General features: G+C 47.0%; 1 protein-coding gene across 5 annotated transcripts in view; it reads left to right on the top strand.

The window, feature by feature from the left end:
• Nucleotides 1-16,317, top strand: part of LOC137438506 (breast cancer anti-estrogen resistance protein 3 homolog) — a 253,752-nt gene that overhangs the window by 199,178 nt on the left and 38,257 nt on the right. For all 5 annotated transcript variants that reach the window (XM_068133601.2, XM_068133602.2, XM_068133603.2 and 2 more), the window contains 3 exons: nt 5,738-5,811; nt 6,016-6,593; nt 10,729-10,890. In XM_068133601.2, the coding sequence (XP_067989702.2) occupies nt 5,738-5,811; nt 6,016-6,593; nt 10,729-10,890 (814 nt within the window). The remainder of the gene's footprint in view (nt 1-5,737; nt 5,812-6,015; nt 6,594-10,728; nt 10,891-16,317) is intronic.

Raw genomic sequence — 16,317 nt, 5'->3', positions numbered from 1 at the left:
TCCCAGAAATCTGACCAGGGCACCATCAGAGGGAACATCTGAATATCTCTGAACAAAATTTAGAGACGAGAAACACCTGCTCCCTTCGGGAGCATTGGCAAGTCGTCCGCCCCTCCCCTCCCTCGCTTGATCTGGTTGGTGTTGGCCCCTCCCTCGCATGTTCTGGTTAGTGGTGGCCCCTCCCTTCTGTAAATTGTCTAAACCTCCCACTATTCCTCCACTATTAATCCTTTAAATTGTTTCCCTTTGTAATCTGTCTATGTATTTCTTTTCGAAATCATTCAACATCTCCGCAAACCAGCAAATCCCCTTCCCCACTCAACACCCCAGGAAGACCAAATTTAAATTCAATCCAAATTTAAAAAAAGTTATCATCACGTTTATACTATTAAGATTCAAAATTCAAACTAAATTAAAAAAGTTATCATCACGTTTATACTATTAAGATTCCAAATTCAAAGCAATTTTAAAAAGTCAAGCAGCCATCAATCATCTGGACTGGTGTCCCATCTCTACTCTTCTTCCAAAGTAAACTGCTCTCTCTCTCATTCACAGATTTATCCCATCTCGTCTTCAGTTGTCATACCCTTCCTCCCATCCATGGTACACTAAATCTTGTGGTGAGGCTGTTGCCCTGAAACAACTTGCCTTCGCATCATGAAAGGCTAATCCAACTGAAGGCAATCTCCGTTCCTTGACAGAGCTCGGAACAAGTGTGTGTCTACCCTCAGGAGAGCCAGGAAACAATATCTCTCTACTCTCAAGACTGAACTCTCAAACCTGTCTCCCTCCTCCAAATCATGGTGGCGTCTGGTCAAATCAGTTTTTTGGTTTTTTTTGTATAAAAGATCGAGGCTCGTGTAAGAGCTAGCACATCAAACACATATTGGCACATAAAACACAAAAAACATAAATGGACAAGTAAAACAATAAAGGGAGGGGGAGACAAGATGGGGAGAGAGAGGGAAGCACAACAGTAGAGAACAGGGACATCGGGAGATTTGTTCGAAGGGAGAGGGCTGGGGGGGAGGGAAGGGGTACACCGTACAAAACAAATTGACACTACAAGGAATTTCAGGAATGAAGTTGTGGATTGAAAGATGTGGATATGGGGTGTATTAACGGGGGTAGAAGAGATCAAGGTTTTAGATGGGTGCAGATAAGAGATGGTGGTGAACAGCTGTTTAAAGACCTGGAGGGAGGAGTGGGATTGAAGAGAGTGTGGGAGTTTGTTCCAGAGGCGGGAGAAAAGAGGAATGAAAGAGTGAAGGTGAGCAGAGAGTCTTGATTTTGGCAGTTTTACCATAAGAGGGTTGCTGGCAGATATTGTGCGACCTGCAGGAATATTTGGGGGACAGAGCACAGACAGAGCTGGGGGAGCTAGGCCAGAGAAGAGTCGGTAGAAGACAGAAAGACCACCAACCTGCCTGCGGTGAGAGAGTGAAAGTCCCTCAGAGTTAGCTTCATCGTGGGAGATTCCAATGATTCTGAAAGCTTTGGTTTCAATAGCGTAAAGCCGAGCTAGGTGTGAGGCAGGAGTTAAAAGTTAAAAGGTTAGCACATTGGCATCTTAAAAGCTCGAATAACCTGTGATGAAACGTGGACATCCATATCCGTCAATGAGTTGTGCAACTTTGACAACACACAGATTGACGGAAGTAGCTCATTTCAACAGAAGTGAAAATAGTCCGATTTTAAAACACGATTATCCTTCTTATTATTCTCCCCCAATTTTGTTTGTTCTATTAGGTCAGGGACATCATCCTCCAAAACACATCTTTTCAAAAAATTAATGATTGTGTCCCTTTAAGGGATGTGACTCGACAGTCGACCTGCAGTTGGCATCATGGCTCCCACCCATTACCCTTCCCTGCCTCCCGGACTCCCAATCCACCACTTCCCGTGCATATGAACAAACACCGAAGAATATCACACAAAGTTGGGCAACAAAGTCATCTATAATCTATAATGTTATTTTAATTTAAAAAACGACGTCCGCTGTGATAAAAAGTCAATTACACCACTTGTGACTGTATCGCCATGGCTTACAAACATCAGTTGATAAGGAACGGCTTGCATTTATGGCATTATTTTGGGAGGCTCTATATATTGTCGCGTCACCAGGGTTAAAACCCCTGGGTGACGGATGACCGAAACGAGCTTTATCTCCGAGGTGTACTTCGAACCTTAGCGGTATTATCTTTTCACGCGCACAGGAAAGCCCGAAGCCTTACCTGATCCTGAACACACGGGGTTAATCCGAACCCACAGAACAAAGAAATGAAACAAGACAAAAAAAGTAAAATTCAACAAATAATTATTTAATGAAAATAAATGCAAAGACAATAAAAATGTTGAGGTAAAAACTAATAGTAACAGGCTAAGGTGAGGGACTCTCCACGCGGACACAGAAAGAAATAAAAGAAAATGAAATGGTTTGGTAATCAGCCGGCACTCAGCTTTGCAGTTCAACCAAGGGCTTGTAGACGTTCGTCGCCACCAAGCCACCATGCAGGACGCGCACAAACATGGCGCTGAGTCGCTCTCCTCGACGTCCCAACATGAGGTACTTCTCGCGATGCCCACTGCCCCAAACCCCTCTTGTTCAGTCTCTTCCCCACAAGCGCACATGAGCCAAAGATGCGCCACTGCCCGCAACCAAGCCAGAACAAAGGAGAGAGTGGCAAACACGACCCTCCGCTATGAATCCCAGGATCAGAAGAAGATCAAGATGGCGTCTTTTTTTCTTCAGCTCTCGAATGTTCGATGATGGCTTACTCTCTACCAATTGCCTGAGCCCTGCCCATCAACCCATCGTGCCTCCACCAATCACGAAGGCCGGGCGTGGCCTCTTCACCACGCGTCATCGGGGCGGAGCCTAGTCTCCCGATCGAGAATGCCTGGGGTGTCTGGCAGCCTTGACGGCATTGTGAGCGTATGAGTCCCTTTATAACGCTATCGTTGTTTTACTGAGCCCTCAGTTTCCTGGCTGGCCGAATGTAATAAAACCGAAGGGAAGACCACAGGAGGCAAGCACATACAGGGGAATTTAACCTTACAGACCCTACCTAGATAACACAACTCCACTCCTCTGTGTGGAGACACCTGACATTCGACCCTACTTAGATACATCGAGGTTCTTCTACGAGACACTCGGAGCATGATAATTTCTGCGATTCTGACTTCCCTAAGGTCTTTCATCTCCTACCCACACAAACGTAACAATGTGCTACACGGCCAGATACGACAGCGGTGAACGAAGGAGTCTTTGTCTTATGTAACCCATAATGTTATATATATTTTCCACTCTCATTTAAAAATATCAGAACTTTTACGATTTACTTTAATTCGTCCGTGAGAGGGCATTGTGGAAAATCACATCATATAATACATAAAATCACTTGAAGCTCCTAATTTGAAAACTATAGCACCTACAATAGCGATGTATACACCGATTCGTAGGTATGAAGATCAGACATTTGATGATGTGAGTGAGAAAAGTGAAAGCATAAATTTTGAGTGCTTAACCATGCAGAAACTGTAGCGGCCTGTTCCAAGGCAAAGCATCAAAACAGCATAAGACCCCTGTGAGGGATAATGGATTGGCCAAGGATAAAGCCTGTTTTTGTTTTAATTAAATAAGGCCGTTAATTATCTTCAAAAAGTGTGTTTTAACACACCCAACCACCTAGTTTTCATTCATGCACTCCCTTGAAGTTCGAGAAGTGTGCAAGCAAAGTTTGGGGTCGTTAGGTTTCATGGTTTCAGAGTTATGGAGGCGACAGGCTGACGGACGGACACACAGTCTCTTTTGTTATTACTCCCGCCAGGGAGTAATGCATTCGATCGTGTCCGTCCATGTGTGTGTGTGTGTGTGTGTTCGTGTGTGTGTGTGTGTGTGTGTGTGTGTGTGTGTTCGTGTGTGTGTGTGTGTGTTCGTGTGTGTGTGTGTGTGTGTGTGTGTGTGTGTGTGTGTGTGTGTGTGTGTGTGTGTGTGTGTTTTGTCATTATCTTTTGGTGGTAAATCCACGAAACTGTTTCTCATATATTTATATGTTTATTCTTTGTTGATGTGATTTTAATGTGTTTGTTGAACTACATTTACATGATATTTTATGTTTGTTCAACTACATTTCAAAGCATGAAAACCACAAACAGTATAATTAATTGTACAGTAACGGCTAGATGTTACAAGTTAAAAGAAACTAAAAAATTAATTCCATGTAAAACCTCAAATATAGTTTAACGATTGACCTGTAGCAAATGTGCGATGCAATATGTTGGTGCATTGATGGGTTGACTGACTGCCTGGATGCAACTGAGGTTGTGGATCTACTGATGTACCATCTATTGATGTGGATCCATGATCGAGGTTGTGGATCCGCCGTTTGGAGAGGTCCTGGGCTGAAAGGATCGAAACCTCGAGGAAGAACGGTGCCCAGCTGATGATCCATGCAGTCGGGAAACTAGTCAATTGCTTCCGGGTTAAGGTTCTTGCTTTAGGTGGAGAAAGTATGTTTGAGATTTGCAATTTAAATAAAGTTGAATATTGGATGTTGTGAAATTAACATCATTTACAACAATCCTTTAAATTATTTATATTTAAGTTTAGGAACAACGGATACTGTACAATTAATTAAGTGTGTGTGTGTGTGTGTGTGTGTGTGTGTGTGTGTGTGTGTGTGTGTGTGCGTGTATGTGTGTTCGTATGTTCATGTGTTCGTGTGTTTGTGAACAAGATATCTGGAAAAGTTCTGAACGGATTTGGATGAAAGTTGGTGGGATGATTGCCCTTTGGATAAGGAAGAATTGATTAGTTTTTGGTGAAGCTCAGGATATTATTCCGGATCCAGGAATTTTTTTTGGGAAAGATTTTTTCTGTTTTACTGCATTAAGGCTTTTATTCTTATTCTTAAATGATGTTTTTCTCCTCTAATTCCGAGATATATCAAAATAAATTATCTGACAGTGTCTACTTTCTTTTTCATTTATTGTTTTGGGGAGAGGGGATGTTAAACAAAACGTATTATTCCAACTTGACCCACGGCGGGAGTATGCGCTCTACTGAGTGGCGTTCTAGTTTTAGATAAGGCATCATTGAAAATTTGATGACAAAGCTCAAATGGTAAAAAAGATACGGCCCAGAGACACGCACGTGTGTGCGTATACACACACACACACACACACACACACACACACACACACACACACACACACACACACACACACACACACACACACACACACACACACACACACACATAGACACACACACACACACATAGACACACACACAAACACACACACGTGATTGCAAAACCCCGTCTCCTGCTCCGTGGGGACGGGCTAATTAAACCTTATTGGACTGGACACGTCTTTGCATAGAATGACATGAATGCCATATGCAAGAATATATTTGTGGACCAGGAGAAAAACTTCCACAGTAGGGATGTTGGAGAAATTTTGCAGGGAAATGTTGAATCTAAGGACCATGAGCGAGGATAAAAGATCACATTGATTGTGACCTTTGAACTGGTTATTTCTTGTTCCAACTCTTGACTCGGACTTTGATTTGGTGTTTGCCAAAAAAAACAACAACAATACCACTTCACTTGCTGGTGAGTAGCCAGCGTAGGCCATGCACTCTTCGAAATGCATGAAAGGGGACATTTGCAAATGAACTCTATTTCAGTTTGTGTTTTCCATATGTAATATGCTCATCGTCTTGTCACGACAGGTCGAATCAGGGACTGCCAGAAATATTGTCCGGTCAACATCCAGCAGACTTTATGAACGTGGAAAAAAACACCGGTATAGTGAGACTTTAACCCTGTCCCTCATCTTTTCACTTGATTATTTTTACTTGTGGCATGCAGCAGATTTATTGGTTACTCGCACGTTTCTTTTCTTTATCTGTCCAAATCAACTCCATGAGAAGGTCTTGTTTTTAAAAACGTTTTATAAAATGCAAAAACCTGATATAACCTGCGATGCTCATCACATTTTACTCCGCAGCACAAAACCTCTCTTCCTGGGATCAAGTGTCAAGATTCCCCTCTCAGTCGGTAACACCTCCAATTCCCCCAAAACTCTTCACACAGTGCACGAGGACCAATCCGATGCTTCCTTCTTCGTGCCCATCCTCTCCAAGCCCTGTCGTGCAACAAACACATGTTATAACCCAAAACTTCCTGGGCACCTCAGATTGCCTTGAACCTGTGAGCGATGCCTTGAACAAGATACTTTGGGATGATATTGATGACATTAAAAGATCAAGCCCTCAAAAAGATTTCCCAGGCAAGGACGAAATTGCTGACCTGCTGAAAGGATCTATTCCTCCAATACACTGGCCAGGTGAAGTTGAAATTGATGGGCTCCTAAAAGGATTCGATCTTCAAAGTGACTGGCCAGATGATAGGACTAAGCTATCTGGGCCACCCTCATGCGATGGGCCTGACACCGAGCCATACCACTGGCTCATTGCACCTAGCCAAGTGAAGCTAGGTACTCCGAGCCAAGTGTCGAGCCGCGTTGAAGATGTGGCTCAGATGGGTGACAGCACTGACAACATGCTGGAGTTTGTTTGGCCAGAGGTGAGTTTGTTTGTTGTGTTTATTGAGGATTTTTTTTCCTTTCTGTTTGCACGCCCCAGCAACTACACCATACAAAGCACAGCTAGTAACTAGAACGTCGCTCGGTAGAGCGCACACCTCGCCAGGCTGAACAATTTACGTTTTGTATCCCACTGATAGGCCGGATCTGGATTTGGACCTGAACCAAAATCTAATCAGCTTGTTCTTGTCACCTAACCAACTCGTCCACCAAGTTTTGTCATAACTTGTCCATAACGTTTTTAAATATCATGTTATACATCGCTTTTGGCCAGATTTCTCAATGGTGAAGAATCACTTGAAAATTAAATAATTATCCTATCCGAATCCTTCTTCAGATTTTCACCAAAATCGAATCTATTTGTCCTTGTCAGACACCCAACCGGTCCACCAAGTTTCGTCCAAATCCGGCCACAACCTTTTGAGATATCCTGCTATTTACCGCTTTTGGCCCGATCTCCCATTGGTGAAGAATCACTTTTAAAATTTTAGTAGCCGGATCCGAATCCGGATCTTCACTATAATCTAAAAATTTCGTCCTTGTGACATACACGACCTCACTGCCAAATTTCGTCCGAATCCGTCCACAACTTTTTGAGATATCTTATTCACAAACAGACAAATAAACAAACAGGCAGGGATGAAAACATAACCTCCATCCACCTTCGTGGCGGAGGTAATAATGGGATACATATCTCCGCCAGTTGAAGAGTTTACGTTTTGTATCCCAGAGTAGACCAGAAAATCACAATACAGAATCACATTTAATCAAAATCATCCGTCCACAACCTTTTGAGATATCCTGCTTTGAATTGTTTTTGGCCCGATCTCCCAATGGTGAAGAATCACTGAAAAATTCTACTAACTGGATCCGGATCCGAAACCTTCACCAAAATTGAATCAATCCTTCCTTGTCACACACACAACCTGTCCACCAAGTTATGTCCAAATCCGTCCATTACTTTTTGAGATATCCTGCTATATGTTGGTTTTAGCCCTATCTCCCAATGGTGAAGATTCACTTTTTTTGTTTTTTTCTATACTGAATCGAGGCTCGTGAAAGAGCTAACATTTATTTCACAAACAAATCAACCAGACAAACAAAATATATAAAAAGAGGGAGCGGAAGACAAGATGGGGAGAGAAGGGGAAGCACACAAACACAACATTTGAGAGCAGGGAGAAGTGTGGGAGGGAGAGGGCTTGGGGGGGAGGAGGCGTGGGAAGGGGGGGGGGGGGGGAGAGAGGTATAAAACACAAGGAGACCAAGGACTTCCAGGACAGAAGTTGGTATTTCAAAAAAGTGTAGGATTTGGGGTGAAATTAGCGGGGGTAGAAAAGATCAAGGTTTTGGATGGGGGAAGATAAGAGATGGTGGTGAACAGCTGTTTGAAAGACCTGGAGGGAGGAGTGTGATTGAAGAGAGTGAGGGAGTTTGTTCCAGAGGCAGAAGAAAAGAGGAATGAAGGAGTGAAGGTGAGCAGAGAGTCTTGATTTTGGCAGTTTAACCATAAGAGGGTGGCTGGCAGATCTTGTGCGACCTGTAGGAATATTTGGGGGACAGAGCCCAGAGAGAGCTGGGGGGGGCAAGGCCAGAGAGGAGTCGGTAGAAGACGGAAAGACCACCAACCTGCCTGCGGTGAGTGAGTGAAAGGCCCTTGGAGTTAGCTTCATCGCGGGAGATTCCAAGAAACATAAAAAATTAAACAATTCCCATATCCAAATCCATATTAAGATCTTCACCAAAATCGAATCGATTTTTCCTTGTCACACACACAACCTGTCCGCAAAGCTATGGACGGATTTGGACGAAACATTTTGAGATATCCTGCTATGTATCGTTTTTGTCCCCATCTCCCAATGGTGAAGAATCACTTTTAAAATTCTAGTAGCCGGATCGGAATCTGGATCTTCACCAAAATTTAAGCATTTCGTCCTCGTCACATACGCCGCCTCTCTGCCAAATTTCGACCGAATACGTCCACAACTTTTTGAGATATATTGTTCACAAACAAACAGACAAATAGGCATGAGTGAAAACAAAACCTCCATCCACCTTTGGTGGCGGAGGTAAACATGAACACTTTTTTATTGGGTTATTTCCCTTTTCCACCTCAGAGATTGAGTTGCATATTTAAAAGCCAGAGCCCCCATATTTAATAGTGTTCAATTGAACATCTTTGCTAACACGAATTTACACATCTGTTGGTGCTTTTGTTATTTTGTCACACATCCATTGGTGTTTTTGTTGCTATTTTGTTTGGGTTTTGTCCAGAGTAGAATGACCTGGTCTGAACCCAAATTGATGATCAGGGATCGAGCCATTGGAGAAGAGGAAGGATTTAATATCAGAAGTGATTGATGGATTCCATTGCCTTGCTGATTATTTGGAGCAGGCTGATTGGACTGTGGTTGCAAGGATCTGTTTTTGCACATTTTTTGCGTAAAGCGGTAATGTTGGTTGATTTCCCAGCAAATGGCAGATGACCTTGAGCAAAAGAGAGGGCGAAGAGAACAGAGAGAGGGTGTGAAAGAGTGGCAGAGCAGGATTTTAGGACCCGTGGGCTGATGCCCTCTGGTCCAGTTGCAGAATCAGAGTCGAGGGTTGACAGAAAATTCTCCACCTTCTCGGGAGAGAAGGACACAGAGTCCAGGAGCAGTTTTGCGCGACTGGGTAAGGTGGGTACAGAGAGAGATGGGTTTGGGACAAAAGATTTAGAGGCAAACACAGAGTTGAGGCATTCAGCTTTTTCACGTGCGGGGTCAACTGTGTGGCCGTTTGAGGTAAGGGAGGGGCTGGAGGGGGAACAAACACCAGAAACAGATTTGACCAGTCGCCACCAGGATTTGGAGGAGGGAGACAGGTTTGAGAGTTCAGTCTTAAGAGGAGAGAGATATTGCTTCCTGGCTCTCCTGAGGGTGGACACACATTTGTTCCGAGCTTTGTGGAAGAAACTGAGATTTCCTTCAGTTGGATTTGCTTTCCATGAGGCGAGGGCAAGTTGTTTCAGGGCAACTGCCTCACCACAAGATTCAGTGTACCATGGACGGGAGGAAGGGTACGACAACTGAAGACGAGATGGGATGAATCTGTGCATGAGAGAGAGAGAGCAGTTTACTTTGGAAGAATTCCCAGGAAGAGTTGATGTTCGAGGCAGTAGAGATGGGAGACCATTCCAGATGATTGATGGCTGCTTGAAGACCGTGCCAGTCAGCCTGAGTGAAATGCCAGACTTGTCGATGCTGAGGAGGCTCTCTGAGAATGGCCAGAGAGATGTCCACTTGTCAGACAGCGAAATGTAAATTGAGTCATCACTGTTTGGAGGACGGTACAGAACACATATGAACAAAGGGTGGGAGCGGAGGGGAAGCCGTAACCAGAGGTACTCCTGGGGGTGGGGTGGTGGGAGGGCAGTGCAAGGAGAGTGAGGAAGAGTTTTTGATGAAGATAGCAACCCCACTACCAGGACGAGGTTCAGGTCTATCATTCAAGAGAAAGGGAGTAACTAAGGAGTCTGAGACATAATCAAGGAAGAAAGTTTCTGTTAGGCAGATTAAATCTGGTTTGTTCATTAGCAACCTGTATGGAGATATCAATGAGGTTTGAGCGAAGGCCCCGGATGTTTGAGGTCCATACCATTAAAGAAGAGGGTGGGGGGTTTGGGTGGGGGGGAGCTACGGATACAAGAGAGGGGAGGTGTACGGCAAGATGAGGGAGGAGACGGGGTGTTGGGGAGAGCTGTTGACAGTGTGTCGGAGATTGCCGAAGAGCTCGAAGAAAGGGAAGGATGAGGAGGACAAAATGCTGGATGGTGATGGAATGAGGCACAGTGAGGAGTAATTTGAGGAGGGCAGAGGGAAGTAGAAGATTGGATGAGGTGGAGGAAAGAGTTGAAAGAGAGAGGAATGGGGGAGGTGGTGGAGGTAATTGCAGTCGAATAGCTTCACTCTTCACCTATCACTCCCTATACCCCCCCTCACTCACCCACCCCCCCCCCCCCCCCGATCTGTGAAAATGTATATCCATATTTATCTTCCTTGTTGCCCATTATTCTGCTTCCCTGTTTTCAAATTTCATCATCATACCACTTATAATAACATCATACATGTCTAAAAGGAAGAGAAAACATCATCATTCCATCCCCTGGACTTTTCTTCGCTGCTGCTACCTGGACCCAACAAACCTCTGGAGGTTTTGATCATGCGGAGGGTTAAGGAGCTCGTTTCTGAACAGTCACCTGATCAGCTTGCTCGATACATCGCTCTAGAAAATCTGAAGGTACGAATAAATCTTCATAAAAACTTGGATACCCAGGATATGGAACATTTAAAAATATGTAATTATATATATATATATATACACTGGCGACAGTACCCATGCTAAGCACGGGTGGGAAGCCGAAAGCAAACAAATAATGCGGAAATGGTGAATGCTAAACCATGGAACCAATAAATTCCACATTCCTATGCCACCTTCAGTTGAACGTTAGACATGAACAGCAGATTCGTGAAGGATTTGCATGAAAAACGTACCCTGTTTGAATGGCTCTACACCCAGTCAATGGCGAATCTGCATAGGGCGAATCCGCGAATGTCACGGTTAGAAAGTAGAAATCTACACGTCATTTCCTTATTCATTTGAACTCAATATCTCTATTTTCATTCCAAACAGCATAACTACAATCACAAATTAAATAGTATAGCGGTTACCGGTAGCATGACACAATTACCCTGCACCGGCCGATGACGCAACCGGCGAGCGGTCACGTGCCTGGACTCGCCCGGGCGTGTTGAGACTTGCCTCAAATTGCCACCCCTTGTAACTTCACCTAAGTTTTTGAATGGTGTGTGTGTGTGTGTGTGTGTGTGTGTGTGTGTGTGTGTGTGTGTGTGTGTGCGTGTATGTGTGTGCAGTGTCCGTGTGTGTGCAGTGTCTATGTGTGTGCAGTGTCTATGTGTGTGTGTGTGTGTGTGTGTGCAGTGTCTGTGTGCATGCATGCAGTGTCTGTGTGCATGCGTGCAGTGTCTGTGTGCATGCGTGCAGTGTCTGTGTCAGTGTTAGGGCTGTAACCTTTTTACCATTTGAGTTTTGTCATCAAATTTTCACCAAACCTTCATTATGAGAATATGGAGAAGGCAAATTAATAATTTTGTCAAAAGGTCAAAGATCAGCGTCACTTAAATTCTAAAATCATAAATTTGCATGCGATTGACCTGAAATTTTAAGAATTTGCATATCGGGTCAATTAATTTGTGGACAGCACAGATGAAGTACACAAAAATGGCAACACAAAGATTTCCCTTTAAATAGTCTTCTATAAATGTGGAAATCAAGCAGCAAATCAGCGAAATATGGAAACCACTGAGAGCAGACAAAATGTCGACTTTACATTTGCAATGAAATAGTTCGACATGGTGGACGTTTGATTTGAGTTCCAAAGACGACGTTTGATTTGTTGTGTTTTTAATAAGTATATTTTTGTAGGTACATTTTTATTTTTTTTTGTAGATAGGTGGTACATATTTGGTACATAGGTACATATAGGTACATAGGTACATATTTTAGGTACATATTTGTAGATGGCAATTGTAGATTTGTAGATTTGATTTGTAGATTTGTAGATTGTAGATTTGTAGATTTGAGCCTGGTGTTTGTTTGATTTGATTTGATTTGAGCCTGGATTTGTAGATTTGTAGATTTGAGATTTGTAGATTTTATCGATTTGTAGATCAAATTTGTAGATTTGAGCCTGGTGTTGGCTTAGCGGTTAGGGTGCCGGCTTGGGATCCGAGGATCCTGGGTTCGAATCCCGGTCGATCGCTGAATTAACGACAGGGGGGTTGACTCAGCCTGTCATCCTTCCGAGGTCGGCAAATTTGAGTACCAGCTTGCTGGGATGAATGATCCCGGTGCGTACCCCGATTTATAATAGGTACACCGTATCCCTGCGCATCGTAAGAGCGTGACCAAGGGTTGGCGTCAGGAAGGGCATCCGGCCATAAAAACATTGCCTCAAACAGGGCACCATGATTGTCATGGGGCCCGCAAGGCTAACCCCCGCTCTAGCGGGGAAAATGGCCTTAAAACGATCATTCATTCATTCATTCAGTCGCTGGGATAGTTTGAGTCGAGATAAAGCTGTGAGGGAGTCTCAATGAATGGCCTTTATGTTACAGGCCTTCTCATTTAAAATGCATTGTGTTCTATAAACGATAACTTTCATTGAATTTCCTTCCCGATTTTTGCAACCGAGTCTAAAACCATGTTAGCGACTGTGAAAAATGAAATCAGATGGTGAATTCGAGTCGAGATAAAGCTGTGAGGGAATGTCAATGGACTTTATGTAACAGGCCTTTGAAAATGCATTTCGTTCTATAAACGGTAACTTTAATTGAATTTCCTTCCCGTTTTTTGCAACCGAGTCTAAAACCATGTTAGCGACTGTGAAAAATGAAATCAGATGGTAAATTAGAGTTGAAATAAAACTGTGAGACAGAGAGCAAGACACTGCGGGCCGAACAAAAGAGGCCTCAAAGCTATGCAAGAAACAAAATGGTGGCGATTTGTTTTTGAAGCCCCTCCCAGACCGGGCGTAGCCACACCCCCGGACAGACAGACAGACAGGTCACAGACAGACAGACAGAATCACCTACGGAGAATATTATAATATATATATATATATATATACAGTATATATATTTTGTGCGCACATTACATCGACCTGTACATGGAGATGATTTATCTGGGAAAATTCCCTCAGTGTCACAGGGGCTTTGCTTCCTCCGGTTAACCTTCCTTGGGTTAACCTTCCTTGGGATAACCTTCCTCGGGTCAACCTCTGCCAGGTTAACCTTCCTCAGGATAACCTTCCTCGAGTTAACCTTCCTCAGGATAACCTTCCACGAGTTAACCTTCATTCGTTTAACACTGGGATGACAGTTTATAGCTGTGTCAGGATTCAAACCCAAGCTAAACATCATGGACGTGTGTATCGTAGTTATGGGGTATTATGTGTAGATCAGTGACAAAAAAAATCTCAATTTAATCCATTTTAAATTCAGGTTGTAACATGACAAAATGTGAAAAGCCAAGGGGTGTGAATACTTTCTGAAGGCACTGTACAGTGCTACTTCCACATTGCTGTGCTTTACTATACAGTACCACAAAATGTTATATTGTAGCGACCCATGGGTCCCCCAAGCGAAACCAGCAGCAGAATCTCCTTGCTCCAGCCGGTGACGTCACCGGCGGACAACCTCGGCGCCGGGGTGGCTGGTCACGTGACCACCAAATCGTGCCGCGCGTGCGGTTATAATGCCTTGCACCTGTCGGTCACGTGACCACCAAAACACGCCTCGCCTGAGAGGCGTGGCTTTCGGTTTCAGTTATGCTTTCTGGTTTTGGATATATATGCAGCCCGATAAACAGGCTTTTCAGAGTTCCCGAGTTGGTTTTTACAATAAACATCTTCTCGGACGAGTTTGTGTCTTGCCCGTCACTTCGTCCGTCTCAAGCAAGAGCCCGGCTCTTCACTGGTGACCCCGAATTTACGACGCGCGATGGACACCGCAGTGTCCCTCAAACTGCCCACCTTCTGGGAAGCACATGCCGCTGTCTGGTTCGCGCAGGCGGACTCCCAGTTCGCCCTGCGTGGCATAACGGAGGACGCCACTCGATACCATTACGTGGTCGCCGCGCTTGGCTCCGCGACCGCCGCCCGCTGCCTGAGCTTCCTCCAGAACCCGCCCGCTGACGGCAAGTACGACGCCATCAAGGCACTTCTGCTGGGCGCTTTCGCCCTCTCCCCGGCTGAGCGCGCACGACGCCTGCTCGACCTTCCTGAGCTCGGCGATACGCGCCCGTCCGAACGCATGGATTGCATGCTCGCGTTGCTTGGCGAGCACCCCTCGGATTTCCTGTTTCAGGAGCTCTTTCTTCGCCAGCTCCCGGTCCAGGTACGGGTCGCCCTGGCAGGTACGACCATCGTGAACCCCCGCGACCTCGCCAAGGAGGCCGACAAGATCGCTTCGGCAAGCCAGCTCGCCGGAGCGGCGAGCCAGCTCGTCTGGGTGGCGGCCGGGAGCCTTCCAGCCCTCCCGCCCGACGCCCGCGACGCAGTTTCCTTCCCGGAGGCCGCCGGGCCGGCGCGACTGGCAGCGGCGACGCCGCATCGCCCAGGCCCGACGCGTCGACCGGAGCCCCCGCCGGACCCGGCCTGGTGTTATTTCCACGCCAGGTTCGGGCGGCAGGCCCGATCATGTCGACCCCCGTGCACGTTCGGCAAGTCGGGAAACGGGCGAGCCGGCATTCCCTACCAGCAATGAACGCCTGCTGTTCATCGCGGACCGAGCGTCGGGACGGCGCTTCCTCTGCGACACCGGCGCTCAGCTGAGCGTCATTCCCGCTTCGGCGGAGGACAGGCGGGCCGCCGTTTGCGGCCCCCCCTTGGTCGCGGCCAACAGCTCCGCCATCCGCACCTTCGGCCCACGCACCGTCGCCCTCCGCTTCGGCAGCCAGCTCTTTCACTGGGAGTTCGTGACGGCGGACGTCCCCATGGCTTTGCTCGGGGCCGATTTCCTGTGCGCCCACGGGCTGCTGGTCGACGTGAAACGCCGGCGTCTCGTCAACGCCGAAACTTTCAGCTCCCTGGCATGCGCTTTGAGCCGTTCCGCGCCCACCGAGTTTTCCTGCGCCCTCCCATTGGCGGACGACTTCGCATGCCTCCTTGCGGAGTTCCCGGCCCTCACACGACCGACGTTTTCGGCCATCGCGGTGCGCCACGGCATCGAGCATCACATCCCCACTACGGGCCCGCTGGTGTATGCCCGGGCTCGCCGGCTCGACCCCGCCAAACTCGCCGTCGCCAAGGCCGAGTTCGCGGCACTGGAGCGCCTCGGCATCGTGCGGCGCTCCGACAGCGCCTGGGCCTTGCCGCTGCACATCGTCCCGAAGCCGGGGGGCGGATGGCGGCCATGCGGCGACTACCGCCGCCTCAACGACGCCACTACCACCGACAGGTACCCCGTCCCGCACATCCAGGATTTTTCCGCCCGGTTGGCGGGGCGGACCATTTTTTCAAAAGTGGACCTGATTCGGGGGTACCACCAGGTGCCCATCCGCCCGGCCGACATCCCGAAGACGGCCGTGATTACACCTTTCGGCCTCTTTGAATTCCTCCGGATGCCCTTCAGCCTCAAAAACACAGCGCAGGCGTTCCAGCGCCTGATGGACGGCGTGCTGCGCGACTTGCCGTTCCTCTATACCTACCTGGACGACATTCTCGTCGCCAGCACGTCCAGAGCCGAGCACCTCCTCCACCTCGGGACGCTGTTCGGCCGCCTCAGCGAGCATGGATTGATCGTCAACCCGGCCAAATGTCACTTCGGTGCGGCGACGATCGACTTTTTGGGCCACCGCATCACCCGGACCGGCGCCGTGCCGCTGCCGGCCAAAGTCGAAGCCATCGCAGCTTTCCTGCGCCCCCGCTCCGTCAAGGCGCTGCAGGAGTTCCTCGGGATGGTGAACTTTTATCACCGCTTCGTGCCCCGAGCTGCGCAAATCATGCGGCCCTTGTACGCCGCCCTCCGCGGCCAGCCGGCGAAGCGCGACGTCGTCTGGTCCACGGACATGGACGCTGCTTTCACCGGCGTGAAGCGGGCCCTCGCCAACGCCACGCTGCTGGCCCACCCGGTACCCCAGGCTCCC

This window comes from Myxine glutinosa, chromosome 13 (genome assembly GCF_964187855.1).
Source record: "Myxine glutinosa chromosome 13, kmMyxGlut1.1, whole genome shotgun sequence".
Classification (NCBI taxonomy): Eukaryota; Metazoa; Chordata; class Myxini; order Myxiniformes; family Myxinidae; genus Myxine; species Myxine glutinosa.
Note: the sequence above shows the minus strand (reverse complement) of the source record. Positions and strands in the feature narration are given on the sequence as shown.